Source organism: Silurus aristotelis (assembly GCF_946808225.1).
Source record: "Silurus aristotelis genome assembly, chromosome: 11".
Taxonomy (NCBI): Eukaryota; Metazoa; Chordata; class Actinopteri; order Siluriformes; family Siluridae; genus Silurus; species Silurus aristotelis.
Window position 1 is genome coordinate 24,844,441 of NC_139584.1, and position 23,427 is coordinate 24,867,867.

Genomic DNA, 23,427 nt, shown 5'->3' on the forward strand with positions numbered 1-23,427 from the left:
ATAAACACTATAAATGTCTCTTTACAATCAACTCCATCATAAATTATTATAGATTTCGCTTGTTTTTAAAACTGTTTACAGCAGGCTAAGATCATGTGAACAACTGGTAAAAAAAAGATCCCTGTGCATGGGCATATTCTGAACAAGTAAAAGAGTTTAGTAATGATCAATATACAGTACATGTACTCTTTATATTAGTCATAAATATTCATATCTTTTTTATATCTGTGCTTCTATACAAAATGCATCAAAATCACCCATTCTGTAATATATCACCATTACAATAATAAATACTAACATTTATTTCATTTAGGTCATTTAGGTGTAACTCACTGGGTGTTCCTTGCGTGTATATATATTTTATTTCAAAGAGGTAAAACTGATCTGTATTTTAATAAACAGTTGGAAATCAGTCTAAGAGGGATCATGTAACTGTTTGTGGTACAGGTAACTATTTCTTCTAATAAAAAAGAAGGATTTTGTTAAGAAATGTCATATAAGAAGCACTATTTAGTTTCCTTCCTCATGTATTCTTAGGGATAATTTTTCTTACCCCATCACCACTGTCTTACTTATGTTTATAAAATAATTCACACACTCATTTCTACAATTCAATTCAATTCAATTCATTTTTATTTGTATAGCGCTTTTAACAATAAACATTGTCTCAAATCAGCTTTACACAGATAATGTAGTGATTAAAAGTAAATATGTTCTTTGTAAGTAAGTTTGCCCCTGATGAGCAACTGTGGCAAGTAAAAACTCCCAGAGATGGCATAAGGAAGAAACCTTGAGAGGAACCAGATTTAAGAGGGAACCCATCCTAATCTGGGTTGCACCGAATGTCCATTTGAAGCAGATATACAATGTTGCGGAGTACAGTGATGATAATCAGAAGCGAACTGTATTCCTGAGTCAGTGTAGCAGACTGTTGACATTAACTACAGTCAAATCCATCCTCAAAGCGCCCGTTCTTACTCCGGAATTTCATGAAACCACCCAAGGCGTTGATGAGAAACCGTCCCAAGCTGCACAGAGTGGCCTCCAGTCGAAGAGAACACTATCCAGAGGCAGGCCTGGACGAAGTGGGAAGATCCACGGAGGGGAGAGGGGCAAGAACAGTGGTCACAACAAGGCAGTAGAAGATTTCTATATGAATATTTTAATTAAAAAATATAATATATTTAGAAATGAAAAATATCAAAGATGTGAAATTAAAACCTTCAACGCAACACACAATTATTTACGTCCTTCTTTACTCAGATATAAAAAAATTAATTAAGTTAAATTTTTTTATCGTTAAACATTTGTTTTACTGATGTGCCAAGTCTCAAATCACACATCTGGTGATAAAAACCGTCCACGTGGAAACGTGTGCAAAAGGTCCGTTTGGTGTCCTAATGATTTACGAAATTTAAAACACCATAATAAGATTAGATTAGATTAGATTCAACTTTATTGTCATTGTGCAAGGTACATGTACAGAGCCAATGTAATTGGCTTTAATTTTAAAATACTTTAAAACATTTACAAGAACATTTAGTCTTCATGCTTTATGTTGAGTATGGACCACTTAGAGAGTCAACAATAAAATCTAAAATATTTAAATAATGAAAAGTAATAAAAAAGGTTAACATCTGGACATCATCACTGTGTACAAGATGCATTACTGCATCAAGTATCTGGTGAAGGATTATGTTTTATTTCCCCATTCCGATCTGTTATTTCAAAGAGAACACCTACAAATAGTTGGAAGGCATTTTTTTATGAGGAAGTATGTAGTTATAATAGAACCTATTACATGCAACTTTGTATAAAATGACCTGTTCCTTTAGTGCAGCACTTGGTTTTCAGCTCTGACTTGACACAAACAGCATCATGGTGCTCACTCTACTTACCTGTAAGTTTCATCTATGCAATGCTGCATAATATCCTATCCTGTTCTAAACTAAATCATACACTTACATTAGAAATAATCAACATTTATTGGGATGTACAGTGTGTTGTAATAAGCTGCATGTGTTTTACTTTACAGTGCTTATTGCAGCCCCTGGCTTGTTCGTTTATGGAGGTAATATATAAACAGACTCAAATATTTTGAATAGCTTAAAATAATTGTGCGTTGTTGGAGAGCCTAAGCAAATACTTGAGACTTACTTGTATGTAAAATAAATATGTAAATGTATTCTTTCAGAGAATATGATTACCTGCTACAGTAATGTCCAGCGCCTCACTTGTGGTAAGTTTAAATGTCTCGATTTTTCAATAGCATATAATAAGCTTATAATACATATGATAGCAAGGAAACTACACATTTCAGTACTGTAAACATTTGAAAAAGACAGGCTTTACAAGAGACAACACTAGAGACACTGGGGAGAAAATAAAACAAATAGCCATACTGGTTTGAGCTGGCCAAAAGGCTTAATTAACATAAATATCCATTCTTGTTGACCGAAATTTATGTGTTTGGTTTTTCTTATGTCTTCAGGCACTGGACTGGTAATGGTGAAGTCTACCATATATGGACGTACAGACCGCACCACCTGTTCTACTGGTCTGCCGCTATCTCAGGTTGCTAATACAGCCTGTACCTCAAAGATCTTCACTATTGCTGAAAGGTACTGTTTTGTATGGGTCATAAAACATGTCAAACTCAAGACCTATGGGCCAAATCCAACCCTCAGATTCAATCGATTTTTTGGCCTGTGTGAACTTGGAAAAAATAATAGTGAAACACCCAAGTGTACACATGGTGTAGAATGTAAATTGTTGTTTCCCCTCTCTCCCTTAATAAAACAGATAATGCTGCATGCTGTGTAACCAGTAATGGAAAATAAAACATTGTTTTTCCCTTTTACATCTGCACAATAAAAAAAAAATTGTTTGTTAAATCATTCCTTTATTATAATTTTGTATATATATTGCAGACTTTTTTCATATCAAATCTAGTTTTATTATTGCAGTCTGTTATTTATTGCAAATTCAAAAAGGCACAAACATAACCCTGATGACATCATTTGGTCTGTTTACCCCAAATAGATGTAATGGACTAAAAGAGTGTGAGGTAAAGACGAACTTACTTGGCAACCCAGATCCATGTTTTGGAACCTACAAGTACTACAACACCACTTATGACTGCATCGATGGCCGTAAGTGTTCTACAGAGTGTGGGGGTGTTGGATTTGTCAAGACAAATGCTGAACAAGCATGTTTACATTTACATTTGCTGCATTTAGCAGACGTCCTTGTCCAGAGCGGCATGCAAAAGTGCTTTGAGACTCTGGCAATGAATAAATCTAGATAAATATTACAGACTTAATATAAATATAACTCTTGATTTAAGTGTTTCAGGAAGAGGTAGGTCTTCAACCCTCGCTTAAAGATAGCCAGGGACTCTGCTGTATAGACATCTAGGGGAAGTTCATTCCACCACCTCGGTGCCAGAACAGAGAAGAGCCTTGAAGTATACTTACCTTTAATTCTGAGAGAAGGTGGTACCAGTTGATGTTCACTTCTAACACAATGATCCTTACACTAGCTGGGCCAACTTACGGCAAGCTTTTGCTGCCATGTTAGGCAAAAGGTGATTTGCAGATGGTGATATATTTTATGACCTTTTGTTTATGTGCAGGAACATTGTTGTGTCAGTCTCTAAAATGCATGTATCATAGCATTAATTTTCTCAGTGAAGTTGGACAGAAAAAAAAAAATTTTCCAAAGATTTGTGCACAGCTGATGTTCACACCAATGTATTAGCTGTTACCATACTGTTGTCAAAAAAAGTAACAATTGTATTGGTACTAATGGGCCCAAACGTGTACCAGCAAGTGCTTCTCTTTATAAAGCCTAAATTAAAGTGTAAGAATTTGGGTGCCCAGCACAGAAACCTGAGTTCAACCCAAGTTAACATTCTCTGGGATACACTAGAATGCTGGCTGCACCCCAGACCTCTTCACCTGAGTTAAATGCCTGCCATTATCAATGCCCCCTGTGCCTGAATGATCACATATCACCAGATCAACACTCCAAAATCAATGTCAATCCTTCTAAGAAAAGTGGAGGTTTGATGTCAGGTATCTAAACTCATTTGGCCACAGTGTATGTGTAAGTACATAACAGATGATCATCAGTATGCTTTCATTTCTTTCTGTTTTCTTTATCTAGAAAACACGGTGATCTGTGAGCAAGGCTACAGCACATTGGACTGTGGTAAACTATCTACTTCCTTATGGCTGGGCTGCTGTTGGGCTATCTCCTTATGGTTGGGTTAAGTCACCCTTATTGTTGCTGTTGAGCTAAAGCGGATTTATTTGTTTCTCTGAGCAGGAGGTGGTTTAATTCAGATTATAAATGCAAACTTTGGGCGCGCCAATTCAGTTACCTGCGTAAATGGACTCCCCAATGGTTTGATCCAGAACACCAACTGTTATGCTTCAAAAACATTCACAACTGTGGCAGCAATGTAACTGTTCTGTTCATGTATTCTAATACATTTTTATATAGTGGATGCATTTTTACTTTAACATGTTAACATTTTGCTTTCTTTCAAGGTGTAATGGAAAGAATAAATGTACTCTAGAAGCTTCGAATGCCATCTTTACAGATCCTTGCTATGGGACTTCTAAATACCTCACTGTATCTTACAAGTGCACTCCAACTATTTGTAAGTAATCTGCTCTCCCAAATATATCTCATGTTCCAATCTTGTAAAACATAAATTAACTAAAACACTTTTAGACAGCTGAGCAATGACTAAAAGTAAGATGAAGCAAATAATCAGATAATAATCAGAGACAATAAACTGAGCTGAGGTTCCCACTAATGGCTGATTCTTGTTTGTTTGTTTTGTTATGCTGTTATACATTTTTTAATATTGGTGTTGAAAATATGTCAAAATATATAAATACTTTTATTTTAGAATAATAATTATATATAAATTAATATAAAACTATCTTCACATAGTCTGTAAAAATATGAATGGCCCAAACCAAATAATTAATTAATTAATTAATTAATTAATTGCTTTTCTGCAGGGGAAATTGTGACTTGTGAAGGCAACACTGCTGTTCTGACATGTGGTTTGTGTTATTTTTTCCCTTTACTATTTCTGACCCATTTCTTCTATTGTGTAACATATACAGTACTAGTATATATAAAACTTGCATGGATATACAGAATCTCACAAAAGTGAGTACACTCTCATTTCAGCAACCATTTTAGTAGATCTTGTCAAGAGACAATACTATAGAAATACAACTTGGATATATTTTATAGTAGTCAGTGTGTAGCTTGTACAGATTTACTGTCCTCCGAAAATAACTCAACATACAGCCATTATTGTTAAAATAGCTGGCAACAAAAGTGAGTACAGCCTAAGTGATAACAGCTGTACATTGTTTAACCATATATATATATATATATATATATATATATATATATATATATATATATATATATATATATATATATATATATTGTATTGCATGTTCTAAATATTGATGAAAATTCAACCATGGATATACCTTATAAAAATCTCTTGTGCTAAATTCTACATATTTTAGGGGACCGACACTTAAAGATCATCAGTGCTAACTACGGCCGAACCGATTCCACCACATGTTCTACAGGACTTCCTGTTCAAATCTCCAACACAAACTGCTACACAACTGATACACTCTATAAAGTTGCAGCTAGGTAACAGCAGCATTAACTAAAGTGTAATTTTCATATTATTACTATAAATGACTGTATCAAAGAACATACATTAGTGATATTTATGGGAACAATGTCAATGAAAATTTGTTGTGATGCAGATGTGATGGAAAGAGCAGCTGTGACGTACCTGCTACTAATGGGTTCTTCACTGACCCCTGCGTTGGCACCTATAAGTACCTGAAAATTGTGTACTCCTGCGTCTAATTGTGAGCACCTCCCCACACACACACTTTCTCTCTCACATATGTATAGAATGAGCTCAACTACTACCACATAGAGCACATCACACACATAATATTCAGTATAGAAAAGTACAAAAATAAAAGCCGAAGTCACAATCTGTATTTTAAACGCCAAGGTGTTTTAAGATAGTAGGAAGTAAAGAGGAATACAATTTAATTATATTTATAATTTCTATAAATACCTTCAGGGTATTTTAGCTGTAATCTGAATGTCATTCAAATTAATATCATGTACAGTGCATACACATTAAAAGGCATTTTATTGGTTGTTTTCTAGGTTTTTCATGGCTACTGACTGATTAACTCAGTGGATTAACTCAATCTTTTTTTTCCAATATCCTCATTTCAGTCTATTAAGGACCAAGATCTGAGTTTGCAACCCTGCAGATGATACAGTTCAGGAGTTTTGGTGTTGGTGTACTTATAGTTGACTGTTATATAATCAATGATTTTATTTCTGAAACTTACTTATCTTCTAATGATTATCCAATAAAGTATCCTCTGATTGCAAGCATAACATGACTAAGAGATCTGTTAATTTATGTGCAGAGTTTATTGTACAATGTGATTCCATAGAAAAGAGTCTAGTAAACATTTCGAACACAGTGTTTGAAATCTAAAAGCAGAAAAAAAAAATTGTCATAGTTTAAAAATCAGCAAATTACGCATGTTAGATTAGTTTGGGGATTGATTGAATAAAAATATATTATTAAAAAAATTTGTGGCCCCTTCTGCTTAGCAAATGATCTTTGGTCTTATTAGAAGCCATTTGAAAACCCCCCATACATTTCCAGTGGTATTTGGGTAGGAGCAAGACCATCTAAAGTCATTTTGTTGTGTGAATTGTTCAATCCATGTGTGAATTCAGGTTATATAGCATTGATGCTGCTCGAGACTTACAGATGTGTCAACGGTTTACAGCCCTATTCAATCCTGCAACTGTCAGGAATCCCCCTGCCACGCCCCCTTCGGAGGCTGTCATACCCCGGGATTCCCCGACGCACCTCGCTCTTGCTCTCGGGCGTGCCCCGCCCGCACGAGGCTCATTGCAATCGGGCTCATCCCGATCACCTGGCACTAATTTCATGCACCCATCACACCACCTATAAAAGCCTCACACTCACATACGCTTGCTGTCCGTTATTGTATGTTCAACTCTCTTTTCACACTACACAGTCTTCTGTGGTGCATTTGTTCATGACTAGTACTGATTTCATGAACATTGCACCTGCATATTATGTGTTTATCCTGACAGGGTTTTTGTTATGGCTCTGTAGCCTTTTCTATTCAAGTCTTGTTTAATAATACTGTCCCTGAGAACTTTACTATCTATAAAGAATTTAATTTATTTTATTTTTAACACACCCACCCACACATACAGACAGGTTTTCAGATGTGTTTTTAGTTTAATCTGCTGATGCCCTTCTGTCAGTACTGTCTTTGTGTGTTCTGATTAAGTCACGGTCAGGTGCAAATAAATAGAGGTTTCATTTTATCTACATGTAAAATTAACTTTATACATAAATGTTAATTTCTAAAATGTATACATACCTTTAGCAGATAATAATTATCACCTATTTGGTTGCGGAAAAAGCGAAATATTCTTGTAGATTGCAGCTCAACAACACATTTTATCTATATATACTGTTTGCATACACCTCCATTATATGTTGGTCTTTTCTGATCAAACTTCCACTGATATTTTTTGTTATCTAGGGTATCTAGACGATGTTGGTCCATATTTTATGAAACGGTTCCTGTGCTGCTGTGACTCTTTTTACACTTATATAGATTTTTTTACACTTTTATATAAATCACAATATTATATATTTTGCAGTTTGTTTATATTTGACATAAATGTTGGTGCCACTGTGTCTGTACTCTCTGAGCATCTTCTGATTAAGTCAAGGCTAGATGCTAGATGCCTTGACTTAGAAATGGAATAAATCCAGACTCAGTGTGCAAGACCAGTGAGCTAACCACAACGCTGCAAAAGGCAAGACATAGCTTTAATCAGGGTTAAGAACAATCAAGGAGAGATCCAGGAAGCTTCCAAAAAGCCAAATACCTGAAATCGAAAATCCATTCTAAATACTGACTGATGACACAAGAGAGAGATATTCTGTGATATCATAAATTGGTTTGGTAAGTTAAAAGAATTGATATCTTTACCAGCAAAAGAACTCTAGAAGAGTCTAATTTATGTCTTTTTACGATATTGATTATAATTTGAATTGAAATGTAAGAGTTATGCATCATTGGTAGTGTCCAGATTGTATGTGTCCTTGTCAAAGAATGGTTTTTCTACCTTTTCATTATTAATAGTTTATTGGTTACTTTAAGCCTAACTCAATTCCTAGGGCATTGATAAATGATAAAAATCCTCCAGATGTCTAAATGAAATAGTTACAGTTAAGTTGCAAATATGATAAATAGGTAACTGTTTGTTAACAATTTTTTGGCACTCTTTTAATCCAAGTGAACTGATTATAAGCATAAGTTTTAAATTCTATTCTTTATAATTAATTATATTAACATTTTTACTTTAGCAATATGCATTTCTAAATATAGCATATTAAATTATTTTATGTTTTCCGATTTACATTGCTGACCTTGGGAAAAAAAATATTTATTTGTGTAATGTTTAAAGACAAACATTACACTGGATTAAATTAATCAAATTTCAGTTAACAACTCAGGCAACCTAAATATAATGTGGTTTTGACAATAAAAGTCTAGATGAAAATACTAAATTAGACAAACTTAATAGCTCACCAAAATAGATATTTTACTATTATATTATATATTAAACAATTGTTGAAATTATTTGTTATTAATATTTATGTGGTTGTTCTAATTAATACTATTAAAAAACATATGAGGAACAGGTTAATAGCCATAAATACTTTTGATCAAAGCAACTAGGGCCTTATGACATATAATGATATATGTTCTCTATTCTATGCAATGGTGGCAATTTTTAATGTTTGCAGCAAACTGCATTTCAAAAAGATTGCCTTGTTTTCAAAAATGCTGAACTTGTAAACTGACATAAATGTTTCAAAGGTTTCCGCTGAATGGTTGACCAAAAAAAAGCAGCTTAATTGCCCATAAAATCAGCATTTATTGAAACCATGCACTTTACCAAAGTAATTGTCTTAAAATGGTTCCTTATTATTTTGTATGTAGTTATAAATGCATACATCACACATCATTACAGATTTACTAGTCAAACAATTTTATTATATACAATAAATATAATATATTTACTAGATTTGGAATTTACAAAAGTATACTGATAGGCCTAGACCATTTTATTACATAAATGCAGATTAATCTTAAAAATTCTGACTTAATTTCTGAAAAACATTCTCATTTTCCAGGTGTAGTGCACTGTATAGTTAGGGGTTCTCAGATTATTGAAAAGGTTTGACTAGGGGGCTCTTTCTGATTTCAGCCTATAGACAACAACATTGGAAAACCCTTAAAGTGTACTGAAGTTAGGACCAGTCATTTACTGCAAACACTGCAACACCAATCCAAATTTTGAAGCTTTGTCAGATAAAATAGGTCTTGTTTGAGCATAGATGTATTTTGAATTATTTTCCTGCTATAAAAAATCTAGTGGTGCACCACTTGAGGATCCAGTTCCAAATAAGACAATGATGCTCATCCTGAAGCTCTCACTTCTCAGCTGTAAGTTTCTTCTATGCACTTTCCATGGGTTATTTTAACTTACACCTCTTGCACCTTAAAGATTAGAAGAATGTATTGTGTTTCACATGATTTGCCTTTGAATATTTAAATATTTACATTAAACATAATACATAAAATACATATTTAATAAAATTTACATAATATAGTATATGTTTAATATATCTTTATATTGTAAAATTTCCCCAAAAATAACATTACATGTACATTGTGTTTTGATTGACAGTGCTTATTGCAACTCCTGGCTTGCTTGTTTCAGGAGGTAATATTTTAATGCATTGTCAAACACATCATTTAAAATATAAAAAAAAAAAACTGTGATCATTCAAAGAAAATCCAAGCTAATATTTATATTTACTCAAAGATCTGTGTTAATGATCTATCTCTTTCAGATAATATGATTACCTGTTATGGTGATGTCCAGAAACTGCATTGTGGTAGGTTTAAATGTCCTATATTCCTCAGAACAATAGAATAAGATATAAATGTATTATTATTATTATTATTATTATTATTATTATTATTATTATTATTATTATTGAAAAATAAACATTGCAAAACCATTTGCAAATCCTTCTATAATCATATTATTAATTACATTTTGCTTAAGCATTGTATACATATATGTGTTTTTAGAAGGTGGACTAATAACAGTGAAGTCTTCTCTGTATGGCCGTACTGACAGTACCACCTGTAGTACTAATCGGCCCCCTGCTCAAATCACTGTTACTACATGTTCCATGCCAATTACCACAATTGCTGATAGGTACTATTTCTTGTATTCTTTCCAACAGAATATACAGGCACTGCATGTTTTTTTCCATGTGTGATGAATTTAATGAGAGGCACTGTAAGTGAACCAACACTATAACCCTGATGAGAATATTTAGGTGTTTTTCTAATCCGAAACAGATGCAATGGACTACCAGACTGTGAGCTGAAGACAGATTTGCTTGGCAATACTGACCCATGTCAAGGAACTTACAAGTACTACAACACCAGTTTTGACTGCATCAATGGGAGTAAGTACTAGTATACTAAGTGAAGATGTGTTGCATATGTGAAATCATGGATAGAATTTGCACTTAGGGTGTTTACTAGTACCATAGTAATACTGATCTAAGAGTAAACTTCTCACAGTATGCAAGCTGACACCCCTCATACCTTTACTGCAAAATGATGTAAAATTTCAGAAGTGTAAGAAGTGTTTTCTATGATGTTTTGTGAAAACTGTGTCATATCAGAACACAAATGATGTTTTAATAGTGTAAAACTAGACAAACTCTACCTTTGCGTTACTCATCCCAGTGTCTTGGCTTCTTTTGGAGAGACTATTTTACATTTATTTTGAAAGTCCCAACTAACGTCGGAAACAACGCGGTCTGAGAGACAAGAAATTTCCGACATTGTCAAATATTTTAATTGCAACCCAATACTGACCCATATTGTTCGTCCAGTCTCACAGTATATACCAAATATTATACAGTTCAATTCTAATATTAAAGCTTAGCAAGAAATGCTATGAATGATTACAGTGGTATATCCTATTCCTATTCTCTTTCTTGTTCATGTTACATTCTTGAATATTTTCAAGTATTGATTTCATTTTTTTTGTGATTGTCTTTTCTAAATTGTCTTAAGTTAAGCACCTTTATTTTCTTTATTTTATTAACCTTTATAAACAAAAAATTTATTACTATAGAACATGTTGACTTAAATTAGCTAACAGTTTACATACTAACATCTTGCATATAGATTTTATTTGATATTAAATTCCAGAGGAAAATGTATTTTGTCTCTTTTCTCTAGATTATGCTGTGATCTGTGAGCATGGCTACAGCACACTGGACTGTGGTAGGAATTCTTTTTCTGTATGGTTGAGCTGCTGAACGTTATATTATTTTGATTTACAGCAGGTTTATTTGTGTCTCTGTGCAGGAAATGATGCTATTCTAATTGTAAATGCAAACTATGGGCGTGCCAGCTCTCAAATCTGTTCAAATGAACTCCCCAATGGTTTGACCCAGAACACCAACTGTTATGCTGCCAACACATTTACAACTGTGGCTGGACTGTAACTTCTTTTGTTTGTTTAAATATCTTGCTTAATAAATTAAGTGACAGTTGGTAAATATGGCCATGTTTACATCATAATTTTTTCTAAAGGTGTAATGGAAAGAAGAGTTGCACTGTCGAGGCTTCAAACACCATCTTTTCAGATCCTTGTTCTGGTACTGTTAAATACCTTACTGTGTCCTACATCTGCACAAGTGAGTAAACTGCTCTCCTTGACAATCCTTTCCTTTTTAACCTCTTTTTTATTATCTTGGATAAATAGCAATAAATACTAAAACTTTGTTAAACTTTTAAGATAACTAAACTAAAACAGGCACTAAAGCCTGATTGTGGATTATAGGTGCCAGTAAAAAACTATGGGGTGGTGTCTAGTCAACCAGCAAAGTTTTAGAAGAAGAATAGCCTTAATTTGTCACATGCACATTATAGCAGAGCAAAATACTTTCTTTGCATATCCTAGCTTAATTGGAAGCTGTGGTTTAGAGCGCAGGCTCAGCCATGATACAGCACCCCTGGAGCAGAGAGGGTTAAAGTGCAAGTGCAAGTATGTTATAGTGCAAGTATTTTGGACTAGAGGTTTGTATTCCAAACAGTTTTCTCTGACACTTCTGCTCAGGATAAATCAATTTGATATATTCACTTTGAAGTGTTTGTTTTTCATTGATTACATTAATTTTGTGTAGTAATATTATCAACAGAGTGATGGCTTTTGGCTCATTAAATGTTTCCAGAGCACTTTCTACTGTTTTTTTCTGGTCACTTAGTTAAATGCTTGATGTAGTAAGAGAATCAAGACTGCATTTACAGCAAACTTTACATGTTACTAATTTGCAAAGCATATTGGTTAACAGACCATATGAAAGGAGTTCCTGGTACATTTTAACTGTTCTTTCACGAGGTTTGCTCGACATTCAGCCCCTTTATGCCCAAAAAATAAAGCCATTAATCAGCTGCTGTATTAAAAACCAGACAAATAGTTTTATAGACTTGCATGTCATGCTTATTCAAAGTTAAATATCCTGATCTAGATCCAACCGTGCTATTTTCATTGTCACAAAAATGATATATTCTAATGAAGGAATTAAATAATATTGTGTAAGTTATGTCTAATTACTACACAAACCAATTGTGTTTAAATAAGCAATGAATCTGTTTTCTGCAGAGGAAATTATTGTTTGTGAAGGTGGATCTGCTTCAATCAACTGTGGTATGTACTCCTTTTACTCTTTTCCCTATTAATTACCGCATATCTATTAAAATTTTAACATAACATTACACTTTACGTATTATTTATTAGCTTTAAAATATCAAGGCAAATAGAGTTTAACCAATTTGGAATCAGCACAGCTACTTTCTGACCACAGAAAATATTTCTCATAGTCTAATTTTCCTGTTGTCCTAAATTTGTTTCATTTTAGGCGCTAAGACTATAAAAACTATTTGGGCAAACTACGGCCGGACCGATTCTACAGTATGTTCCACAGGAAGACCTGACAGTCAACTCTCAAACGCAAACTGCTACACATCTGACACACTAAATAAAGTTGCTGCTGGGTAATGGAAGAATTCATTTAAATGTGGCTTTTGTCAGCTTCCCACTTTCTTGTTATCAATAAGACACATGTATTGTTGTTATCAGAATGTAAATAAAAACCTGTTGTTTTGCAGATGTGACCACCTTTCCACCTGCACGATCCCTGCGAACAATAATTTCTTTGGCGACCCCTGCCCTAACACTTATAAGTACCTGAGGATTGTTTACGCCTGCATCTGAGTGTGAGTTTTTTTCCCTGTCCTATATTTAATAAATGAGACCTAGTCCATGCTGAGCACCCTTATTCAGATATACTTTTTTATATTAAATGCAAAGTGCAAATTTAAGTCACAGTGAAGGAGGAAAGGTATTTTATGTCTTTATTTTATTGTTCTTTTTATTTCTATTGACAGAGCGACTTGAGGATCTCCAACTTTCTCCTTAGTGGCCACCATTCAGCCTGAAAAGAAATTACTCTTACGTACAGAACCATGCAGATGATACAGTGCAGTTTTGGTGCTGGTGTACTTCACATTTGCATGCTATATAATTTTTTTACAATTGCATTCACAAAATCAATGGCTGTAACGATTTTATCTCTGAAACATACTTATTTGCATTTACATATAATCATTTCTACACAGACAATTCTACTTTACATCTGATGAGCAATAAAACATCCTCTAAATGTAAGCATAATAAGAATGAGACTTGTGTGTGTTTATGTGCAAAATCTTTAAATGTAGATATTCTGTAAAATCCCTGATGATTGACTGAAGCAGGTGCAAAAAAAGTGATCCTATAACAAAATACAGGTGATCAATTTTGTTAGACAAATAGATATGTATGCTTTTTTTTTTAAAACAGTTAAACATAATGTGTACTATTATTCAGATCAGATCATGGTTCTAATCTGAGCCTTTTGTATTATATTAGAATCTGTGTTCTTCATGGAGGAAAAACATCTTGTAGACCGTAATTGAAAGATGAAAAAAGAGAGTCTAACAAATCTGTTTCAAAAAAACAATGCTCTTTTATACAAAGTGTGTTTTATTAATATGTGGCCTGACAAGGTTGATGTCGATTACATTTTTCCTGCAAAAGACCCTGTCCTCAATCTTAATGATCACCTTTGGAAACACCTACTCACCCAGCATCAGTCCGTGACCTAACTAATGTTCTTGTGTCTAAATAGGCAAAATCAAAAAGCCTTCTCAGAAAAGTGTTGGTTATTATTAGTCTCTCTGTCTGTCTCCTTTGCTCTGTCTCTCCCCACTTTTGTTTAAGTATTACATTAATGACCACTGATTGTTCCAGAGGACACAAGCACAAACAAATTAAATACCACAAGTGTCTTCCAGGTTCTCACCAGTATATTGTTACAAACATCTCTTTCATTTTATAAGTCATAGTAATATATACTCAAGTAAGATGAATAATTATTTAAAAATGCAGCACCTTTAATGCTATTACTATGCAAGTTAATTAAACATTACAACATTTGTCACCAATAACAATAACTATACGACATTCGAAGGTGGAGACCTGAAAAAATGAAAGAAAAGGGTGAGAAAGAGGTGTAACCCAAATGGAGTAGAAAGATATGAATTGAGAGAATTTTAAATATCCTGTGTTTAATCCAGAGCCACATCCAATAGATCAAGCAGTTTATCAAATCAAAGCATTGGATAAGCATCAGAGTTGTACTTTTTTAAACTCCATACCAGAATGTTTGACACGTTAATCTTGAAAACCAAGACCATCAACTACATTTTATTTGTATAGTGTTTTTGACAATTATCACAAAGCAGCTTTACAGAAATAATTAAGAATATTTCATTACAAAAATCAATCACACACACAAAAACCATACATTTGTCCCTTTAAATTTATCTCTAGATATCTATCCCTAATGAGCAAGCCAGAGGCAATGATGAAATAAGGAAGAAAAAGACAAAATAAGGAAGAAACCATTTTAAAAAAAGAAAGAGGAACACATCCTCTGTTCATCTCCCTCATCAATGAGCTGTGTCTGTCCACAGCCACTCACTGGATTTTTATTTTCTTGCAGCATACAGAGCATTTATTTAAAAAATTATAGAGTAAGCTTTAACAAAGGAGTGGCTACAGTACGACTTTGTGAATGTCTTTGACTGGCCCAGCCAGATACCAGACTTGAACCCGATTGAACATTTCTGGAGAGATCTGAAAATGACTGTGCACAGACACTCCCCATTTAACCTAATGGAGCTTGAGAGGTTCTGCAAAGAATAATGGGAGAAACCGCCCAAAAACAGGTGTGCCAAGCTTGTAGCATCATACTCAAAAAGACTTGAGGCTGTAATTGGTTCCAACGGTGCTTCAACACAGTATTGAGCAAAGGCTCTGAATACTTATGCACATGTGATTTTTTTTTTGCATTTTATTTTTTCAATAGATTTGCAAAAATTTCAAACAAACTTCTTTCATTTTGTCATAATGGGTTATTGTTTGTTGAATTTTTACGAAAATAATGGATTTTATCCATTTTGGAATAAAGCTGTAACATAACAAAATGTGAAAAAAGTGAAGTGCTGTAAATACTTGATGTACTGTATAAAATTGGTATATACTATTATTCATTCATTTATTCATTTTCTCCCGCTTATCTGTAATTCGGGTCGCGGGGGCAGCAGTCTAAGCAGGCCTTCGACTGCTGCCCAATCCTCACAGCACCGTCCCTTACGGTCCCTCCTGCAGGTGGTGAGCCCACAGAAAGTATATACTATTATATATGTTATAATAAAATATAGTATATAACTAATATGCAGGTTATGTTATTATTTATTTATTTTACTCCCATCTTTGAATTTGTGTCTGTCTTTTGAATCGATGTTCTTCTATCTATTAAGTGTAAATTTTGTCCATGTTCTATCTAGTTTTGTCCAGTCCTCGCCAAATGTGGCACGTCATCTTCAGAGTATGTCAAAAGAAATAAAGGTTGCCTGTAATGGGTCAACGCATTTGAAAGCAAAGCTACTAAACAAGGTATGAGGTTGTATCTCAGCATTTATTTTGCACACAGACACAAAACTTGGTAGGCACCTTTAGGACCATGACCTGGGGATATGCAATACATTTTTATGCTGGCGCCATCTGTTGGTCAAACTGCCATTTTTGCTACAATTTTTCTCCAGTGTTCAGCAGGTATAGCTCATCATATTGAGATCTGTTAAAAAATTATTAAAGCAATATCAATATTCAGAAACATTCTCCTATAATTACTGATAAATTCATCAAATAGGAAGGTGGGCTCTGTTTTTGTGAGACATTTGCATATTGTCATAAGATCTTCAGGACCTTACCCCAATGTCGTCTGAAAGAGGGCTACCTACATTCAAAAACTGTGAAAATTACCATTATTCCTGAAAATTATATTCCAAGATTAATAACTTAACATAAGATAAATTCACAGTTCTACATTTCTTGTTTCACATTCATATGTTCCCTAGGGTAAGTTAAATTGAATGCTCTCATCAGCACTGAATTTTAAGAGTTTGCCCATTTGAAATGAATTGAAACTGCCTTAAAACGCTATGTTATATACTTTTCCGATAAGATGATACTATTTATAATTTGGATGTGCCGTAAAGAAAGTAAGACTGTCTTAGCAACATCATCAGTGAAACTATAAATTACTTTGATGCCCTTTGCATTAAGTCATGCCTCTGTCATGGTTTAGGAAACATCTGTAATGCGTCTGTGATTTTGTAATTTTGGGTTCTTGGCCCCCCCTGAAATGCTGCTTGAAGCTCTAATTTTAACACTGACTGACAGAAATGTTGAAACTATTGTGAAAATCAATGAAAATTAATCTTAATTGATACTTTAAAGAATGCATATTTTATTATGAAAGATTTAACCTACAACCATGCATTCACTATTCACCTGACACTAGTAAAGTAAATAATAACACTATAAACTAGCACACTTACATAGAGCATAAACCGGTGAGTTTGCACATGTGCATTGATAGGGAAACAGGAACCAGGTGGGGGTTTTTTTTAAGCTATTTATTTCTTCAGTATACAATTACATGATATATGGAGTACTTAACCATTGTAAGACAAATACACCCATGTATTACGGTACTTTCCATCCTTTTGTATTTTCATGTATTTCTATCATGTTTTTTTGGATACTCAGACAATTCAGTATATTTAGAGCAAGTGGTTGATGTGGATTAGTATCAGCATATATGAAGTATAAGTAAGCACAATGTACTTTGCTTTTAATTTCTAAAGGAATGATTTGTCAAGATTTGTTTAAGAAAATAGATAAAGATGATTGGAAAAATAAAAAGATGGGTGTTTCACAGGTTGCAGAAGAGAGTATATAAAGATTGTGCATTGATTGTGTTTTGGGGTGACTCCTTGAAACTGCATGACATTTTGTCTTGAGGGAAGTGGTAGCTACAGTAAGTGGATAGAATGTTGGACTTCCTATCAGAATGTCATTGATTCGACTCCTAGTACCATCAAGCTGCCACTGCTGGGCCCTTCAGCAAAGCCCTTAACACTCAAGTGCTCGTCTGTATAACTGACATAACTGTAAGTTGCTCAAATGTGAAATAATGTGTTTTTGCTGAAACCTTGTGCTTTGACATTTCTAGCCTGAACTTAGTTTGTTTCTTTTGCTTGGTATTTTAACTATGTTATTAAATTTGGTATATTTGAAATTGATTGGCCATTAAAAGGAGCAACATTCAGCGTAAAACATGTGCCAAACCGAACATGCGGATCACGAATACGGACGATCCGCTGTGGCGACCCCAAATGGGAGAAGCCGAAAGAAAGTTACTGTATAACATACTAAGTAGGTTTACTGGTAAGCACTACTGTGTTTTGCGTATATGTTACACACTGTCTATTGTCTGCACTGGTTGCACACAATGCACTTTTTGTGGTGAGGACACGTACATTAGTCCTTAGCTCTGTGTTTTGTTATGTAGCTCTATGCTGTTTTTATGTAGTACCAGTGTTCACTGTGTACTGCGTCAGCTACGTATGGTTGAAATGACAGTAAAAGTTTCTTGACTTCACTTGGAGTCTAAGTTTACTCAGGATTGCCATTACACAGTAAAAATTCAGCAAAGCATAAGAAATCGGCCTTTTGATTTAAAAACTTTTTTAATTTTTGGCCGAAAACAGCAATAAAGCAAAGAAGGCTTATCAACCACGTGTTCGGGTCATGGCTGTTCACTCTGGAACGCAATATTCTGCATAGTGATAGCGACTTCCGCTGGATAGCGACTTCCGGGTCGCTTCCAGCACGTGCCTTTAAGTGGCGCTCACGAGCCTCAGTCGCTAGGTTTCTGTGACGTTAGCGGGCCTGAAGGCGGAAGTGAAATATCAACAACCAGTCCGTCAGTGGTTTTTTTTTTTTTTAGCGCACAGACCAGAGTGGTGTACAGGTCTATTTTATTTTTGAAACAGGTGAGAGAGATATATATATAGAAAATAAACTCTAGCTGCCATGTCTTTCTTCGGGAAAATCTTCGGGGCCGGTGGGAAAGGGGACAAAAACCCGACTCCTCAAGATGCGATCCAGAAACTCCGCGAGACGGAGCAGATGTTGTCGAAGAAGCAGGAATTTCTGGAAAAGAAGATTGAGGCGGAACTCCTGACAGCGAAGAAGAACGGAACGAAGAACAAAAGAGGTACGAATAAAAGTCTAATTGAAGATGATTATTGGACCAGACACCTGATTTCGAGGCTGGAATTCATTCGTGTTGGATGTGAATAGTTTAGACGTCGCGGTTGTTCAGTTCAAAACGTGTCAGCTGTCTAATAACCTGTACAGACTCTTCAGTCAGGGCCAGTCCCAGAGGAACGCTGAAACTTCGCCATATTACTCAGCATTTCTGGATGATTGGGTGTATGGGGGGGGGGGGGGTTTACAGTTGAAGGTTTGTTCGGGGAATTCCCAACCCCCCCTTAAAATGGAAAAAACAATCATTTTCATTTTTATTCTAAGCACCACGTGATCCTCAATGACGTCTAGTCACGTTGTGTTTCATTAAGATGTTGGCCTGTTCTACACTCTATTTATCAGTTTCCTACATTCTTCCTACATTACCCACACTACTGTTGAGGGTGGTTTCCAGATCCCCACAGCTGATTGTGCTACACTTCAGGTTTACTTAGAGAAAAAACCTCTGGCTGCCTCACCTGTCCCTCTAAACCCTCTGCTCTAACAGGTTTCAGTCGGTTTCATTATGCTTATCTTAACTATAGGTTGTTGAAGTCCCTGTGAAGTGCCTGGAAACACACCTAACAGGAAGTTAGGTAGAGGTATATATCAAATGACTTCCCAGTTTTATATAGCCAATAGCGTTTAGATTACCTCACAGCCCGGGCTACAGGTAGTATTCGGGATGTCGGGGCAGGAGAGTTGAGATTCCACAAAGTGTTTGATTGGACCAAAAACCGCCGTGAATGATGTCATCGAAGCTGTTGAGCCATAATGGTGGTAGACTGTCCATTACACAGTACACTTGTCAATATAACCAATAATAAGAGATTTATTCAATCACAAAACATTTTTGTGTCTTGTTTATGTCCGTGTCACATTCTGGAGCATGTGTTGCTTTGGATTTATTATGAATTGCACCATTACAACATCGCTGAAGAATGAGAAATGAAAAAAAAAAAAAAGTTTTTAGAAGCTCACAAGCAAAAGCTGAATATTATCCTGTGAGTTCATGTTATGTATCCTGTGATTTTTTTTTCGAATCACCATTGTTAATGCCTTCCAGTGACGCTTGTGTGGCAGATCTATTCACAGGAATAATGAATACACAATGCCAATAAACAGCAACACAATCACTGAACTCATCAGAAATATGTTCGTATTTCCCTAAACGAACTGGAATTTGAAGTGTTTGGGCAACAGTGCCACCCAGTATATCTGTAGATGTGTAAATTGAAATGTTAATGGCGATGTTTAGGCAAATTGTATCTGAAACTTCGGTAATAGAAACTGAATGATTTATTTTGTGCGAATGGATGTTCTCTGCTTTCCCAAGCTGCCCTCCAGGCCCTGAAGAGGAAGAAGCGCTATGAAAAGCAGCTGGCCCAGATTGACGGCACTCTGTCCACCATCGAATATCAACGAGAAGCTTTGGAGAACGCCAACACGAACACAGAAGTGCTCAAGAACATGGGATTGGCCGCCAAAGCCATGAAGACTGCTCATCAGAACATGTGCGGGTTTTGTTGTTTTTTCAGCCATCTTTTTAATACCGGCTGGGCATTCTAACGCTGAGCTGAAGTAAACGTGCCCGTATTCTTTATTATTATACATTTTGTCTCGCTTGTGTGCTTTTTACAGGGATATAGACAAAGTGGACGAGCTCATGCAGGACATCACCGAACAGCAGGAGCTGGCACAGGAGATCTCGGATGCTATTTCGAAACCGGTCGGTTTTGGAGAAGACTTTGACGAGGTACCTGGATTCCTCTACAAACTAGGCTTTGGCTTTCAGTTATTGAGCGCGCAGGTCATGAAAGCGTGTGAATTCCCCAGTAAACTGGTTGCATAATAATGCAAATGGAATTTCAAACTACATTCCATTCAAATGATGCGTTGCTGAAATTAGAACAGTGTCTATAGTAGTAACCAGGGTAAGAGTAAGGCACATCCAATAACTGTATTATGCCGTCAATTATTCTGTACTAGGAAGTGCATTAAGTCCAATGAAAAAAATCAATGATTAGCACCTGAAAATTAGCATTTAATAATTAAATAAAAATTCTTCAGGTATTTATTCAGTATATTTTCTTTTCTAGGATGAATTGCTTGCTGAACTGGAAGAGTTGGAACAGGAGGAACTGGACAATAACTTGCTGGAAATTAGTGGCCCAGAGAATGTCCCACTGCCCAGCGTGCCTTCAGCATCATTACCCGCCCAACCAGGTCCCTTAATAGTGACCGTAACATACTCAGATTGATATCTATGCATATGTCTATACACTCATGTATTAAATCACCTGCACATCTGCACCTTGATGGAGTTGTTGAATTCACTAATAATGCAAAAATAATGTATAAAATATATATACAGTATCTAAGAAAGTGTGTCGCTTTTACAGGAGTATTACACTGCTGATGCCATTATGGAGGAGTGGGATCCTCCACTCCTCCATAATGGCATCACGAGCTGCTGGATGTTAGACACGTTGCACAAGTTTACACAGAACGTCGGCTATTTTTATTTTATTTTTTCTACATCATAGTGTAGCTACAGAGGGTACAGGCTCACCCTTTGCTAACAGCCGATATTATGTGTAAACTTTTGAGACTATTGAGTCAGAAATGCCAAAACAGCCCATGTGGCACAAATGGCCAGCTGTAACACTACAGTCATGTGGTATTAACCATTAACCCTTGACTTTGCTCTTTTTGCTGATTGGGAAAACGTGCAAAAAAGAAAGCAATAGCTCATTCAAAACTATACTTTGTCAATCCAAAGACAGTTTTGATGTAGACATGTTTAATGTGAATTGAAAAAATATTAGTCTACGGCTCATATTCAGGCAGTGTATCGAAGAATGTATATTATCGAGGCACTACCACATCATATTAAAACAAACATCAAATCATTCCACTTCAAGTAGCTTAAGTAATAAAAAAACAAATTTCAACCAAAGGGATTCATTGGGAATTCATATGGGAGTGAAACAAACTAGTGCCATGTGACTCTTCTAACCCCACTGTTCTTCTGTCTCCAGCCAAAATTAGAAAGGAGGAGGATGATGATGAAATGGAGGAGCTGAAGGCCTGGGCTATGTGAACCAAGACCAAACACCTGGACTGTCTAATCTCTCGCTGTGGTGGACTGATGTTCAGATTGACTTGAACACCTTGAGAGTTAACATTAAAAAAGCAATTGTCAAGGGAATTTTAGCTCCAATTAATGGCTTAGGCACAGAAACAAACAAAAAAAAAAACCTAGTCCATGGTGATGTAAAAGAGGGTATAAAAGCAAAACAATCAATCAGATAAAATTGTATTTGTAAAACTATTCTGCTAATGTCCCCTTATGGATTTTTTTTTTTATATCATTATTATTCTATTGTTGCTCAGTTTCCCTTTTGAATTGGAATGTAATCATATAGATCCCACTTACAGACATCTACCTCTATCTGTTTATTAAAACATCTACAGCAAGTGGGATTTACGGTAGCCCATATCCGGTCTGGGAATGTATCATAGCTTTGTATTTTCATGGTGATGACCATGCTCGACATGACCATGCATATACAAGCATCATATCTTTTGCATGCCTGAGTTTCCATTTTGAAGCATCTTCATTGACTGTTATTATACAGGGAATAGATTTCAGTCTGATAATATACTACAGTTGGTCTCTTAGTGCTTTTGTTTTAGGAGTGTTATTTAAAAATTCAGGGTTGTTTTTGATCTTTTTTTTTTTTTTTTTTTTTTTTACATTTAATAAATAATAGAATCTTACACTAGACAAACAGAATAAACGATAATAATAATAATAATAATAAAAGGAAAACTCTATGCATCACAAGTAGTTACAGCCCAAATTTCTTAATCGAGGTTTTAACAAAGTGCTGTGTCTTGCCTGAAACTATCCTGCTGAAATCTCGAAGCATGTCAATCTGATCTATCACTATCCATTAGGGTTGAAGGGTTATAAAGTTGAACTTTAAAGCTATTTTTCTTTTCATTTATTTGAAAAAATGATCCCTAGGACTACGTGGACTTACTCTATCTTTTGTAAAGAACCTGGGATGTTACAGCGAGGTGTGTCATGTGTAAATTTGTATGTTCAAGATTCTTCCGATGAGACTTTTATTTCAACGCTCATTAAACTGTTTGATTATTCGTGCTGGTGTTTTTTGTTTTGTTTGTTGATTTTTTTTTTGTTTCGTGTTCTGGTTGGTGGGACGTCCTGCATTCGAGCAGGCCTGGGATTCGTTTTTTGCACTTTAAGCATATGAAAATGTACGTGCGCTGCTATGTGCCTTAATCATCGGCATGCTTATGCAACCGTGACATGACATATCCTCACATGACATATTCTAATGTGTGTAATACCAAACACCAAAGGGTGCAAGAAGCATGTTGCAT

The 23,427-nt window shown here is 35.2% G+C and overlaps 2 protein-coding genes across 2 annotated transcripts; both read left to right on the forward strand.

The window, feature by feature from the left end:
- Positions 1 to 1,787: 1,787 nt before the first annotated feature.
- Positions 1,788 to 13,524, forward strand: LOC310733725 (uncharacterized protein; the record flags this gene model as incomplete). The annotated part of the gene is made up of 23 exons (XM_083555131.1): positions 1,788 to 1,900; positions 2,036 to 2,071; positions 2,195 to 2,239; positions 2,492 to 2,621; positions 3,043 to 3,152; positions 4,168 to 4,212; positions 4,330 to 4,465; positions 4,554 to 4,666; positions 5,037 to 5,081; positions 5,565 to 5,697; positions 5,817 to 5,920; positions 6,829 to 7,034; positions 9,548 to 9,656; positions 9,901 to 9,936; positions 10,067 to 10,111; positions 10,311 to 10,440; positions 10,587 to 10,696; positions 11,484 to 11,528; positions 11,613 to 11,748; positions 11,841 to 11,944; positions 12,913 to 12,957; positions 13,169 to 13,304; positions 13,419 to 13,524. Exons 1-23 carry the CDS (start codon positions 1,879 to 1,881, stop codon positions 13,522 to 13,524), a joined length of 2,127 nt encoding a protein of 708 aa, XP_083411257.1. The 5' UTR covers positions 1,788 to 1,878.
- Positions 13,525 to 18,596: 5,072 nt separating this feature from the next.
- On the forward strand, positions 18,597 to 23,181 carry LOC310732748 (charged multivesicular body protein 4c). Its single transcript, XM_083553380.1, has 5 exons — positions 18,597 to 18,982; positions 20,351 to 20,528; positions 20,656 to 20,770; positions 21,114 to 21,240; positions 22,056 to 23,181. Exons 1-5 carry the CDS (start codon positions 18,799 to 18,801, stop codon positions 22,115 to 22,117), a joined length of 666 nt encoding a protein of 221 aa, XP_083409506.1. The 5' UTR covers positions 18,597 to 18,798; the 3' UTR covers positions 22,118 to 23,181.
- The last annotated feature ends 246 nt before the right edge of the window (positions 23,182 to 23,427 follow it).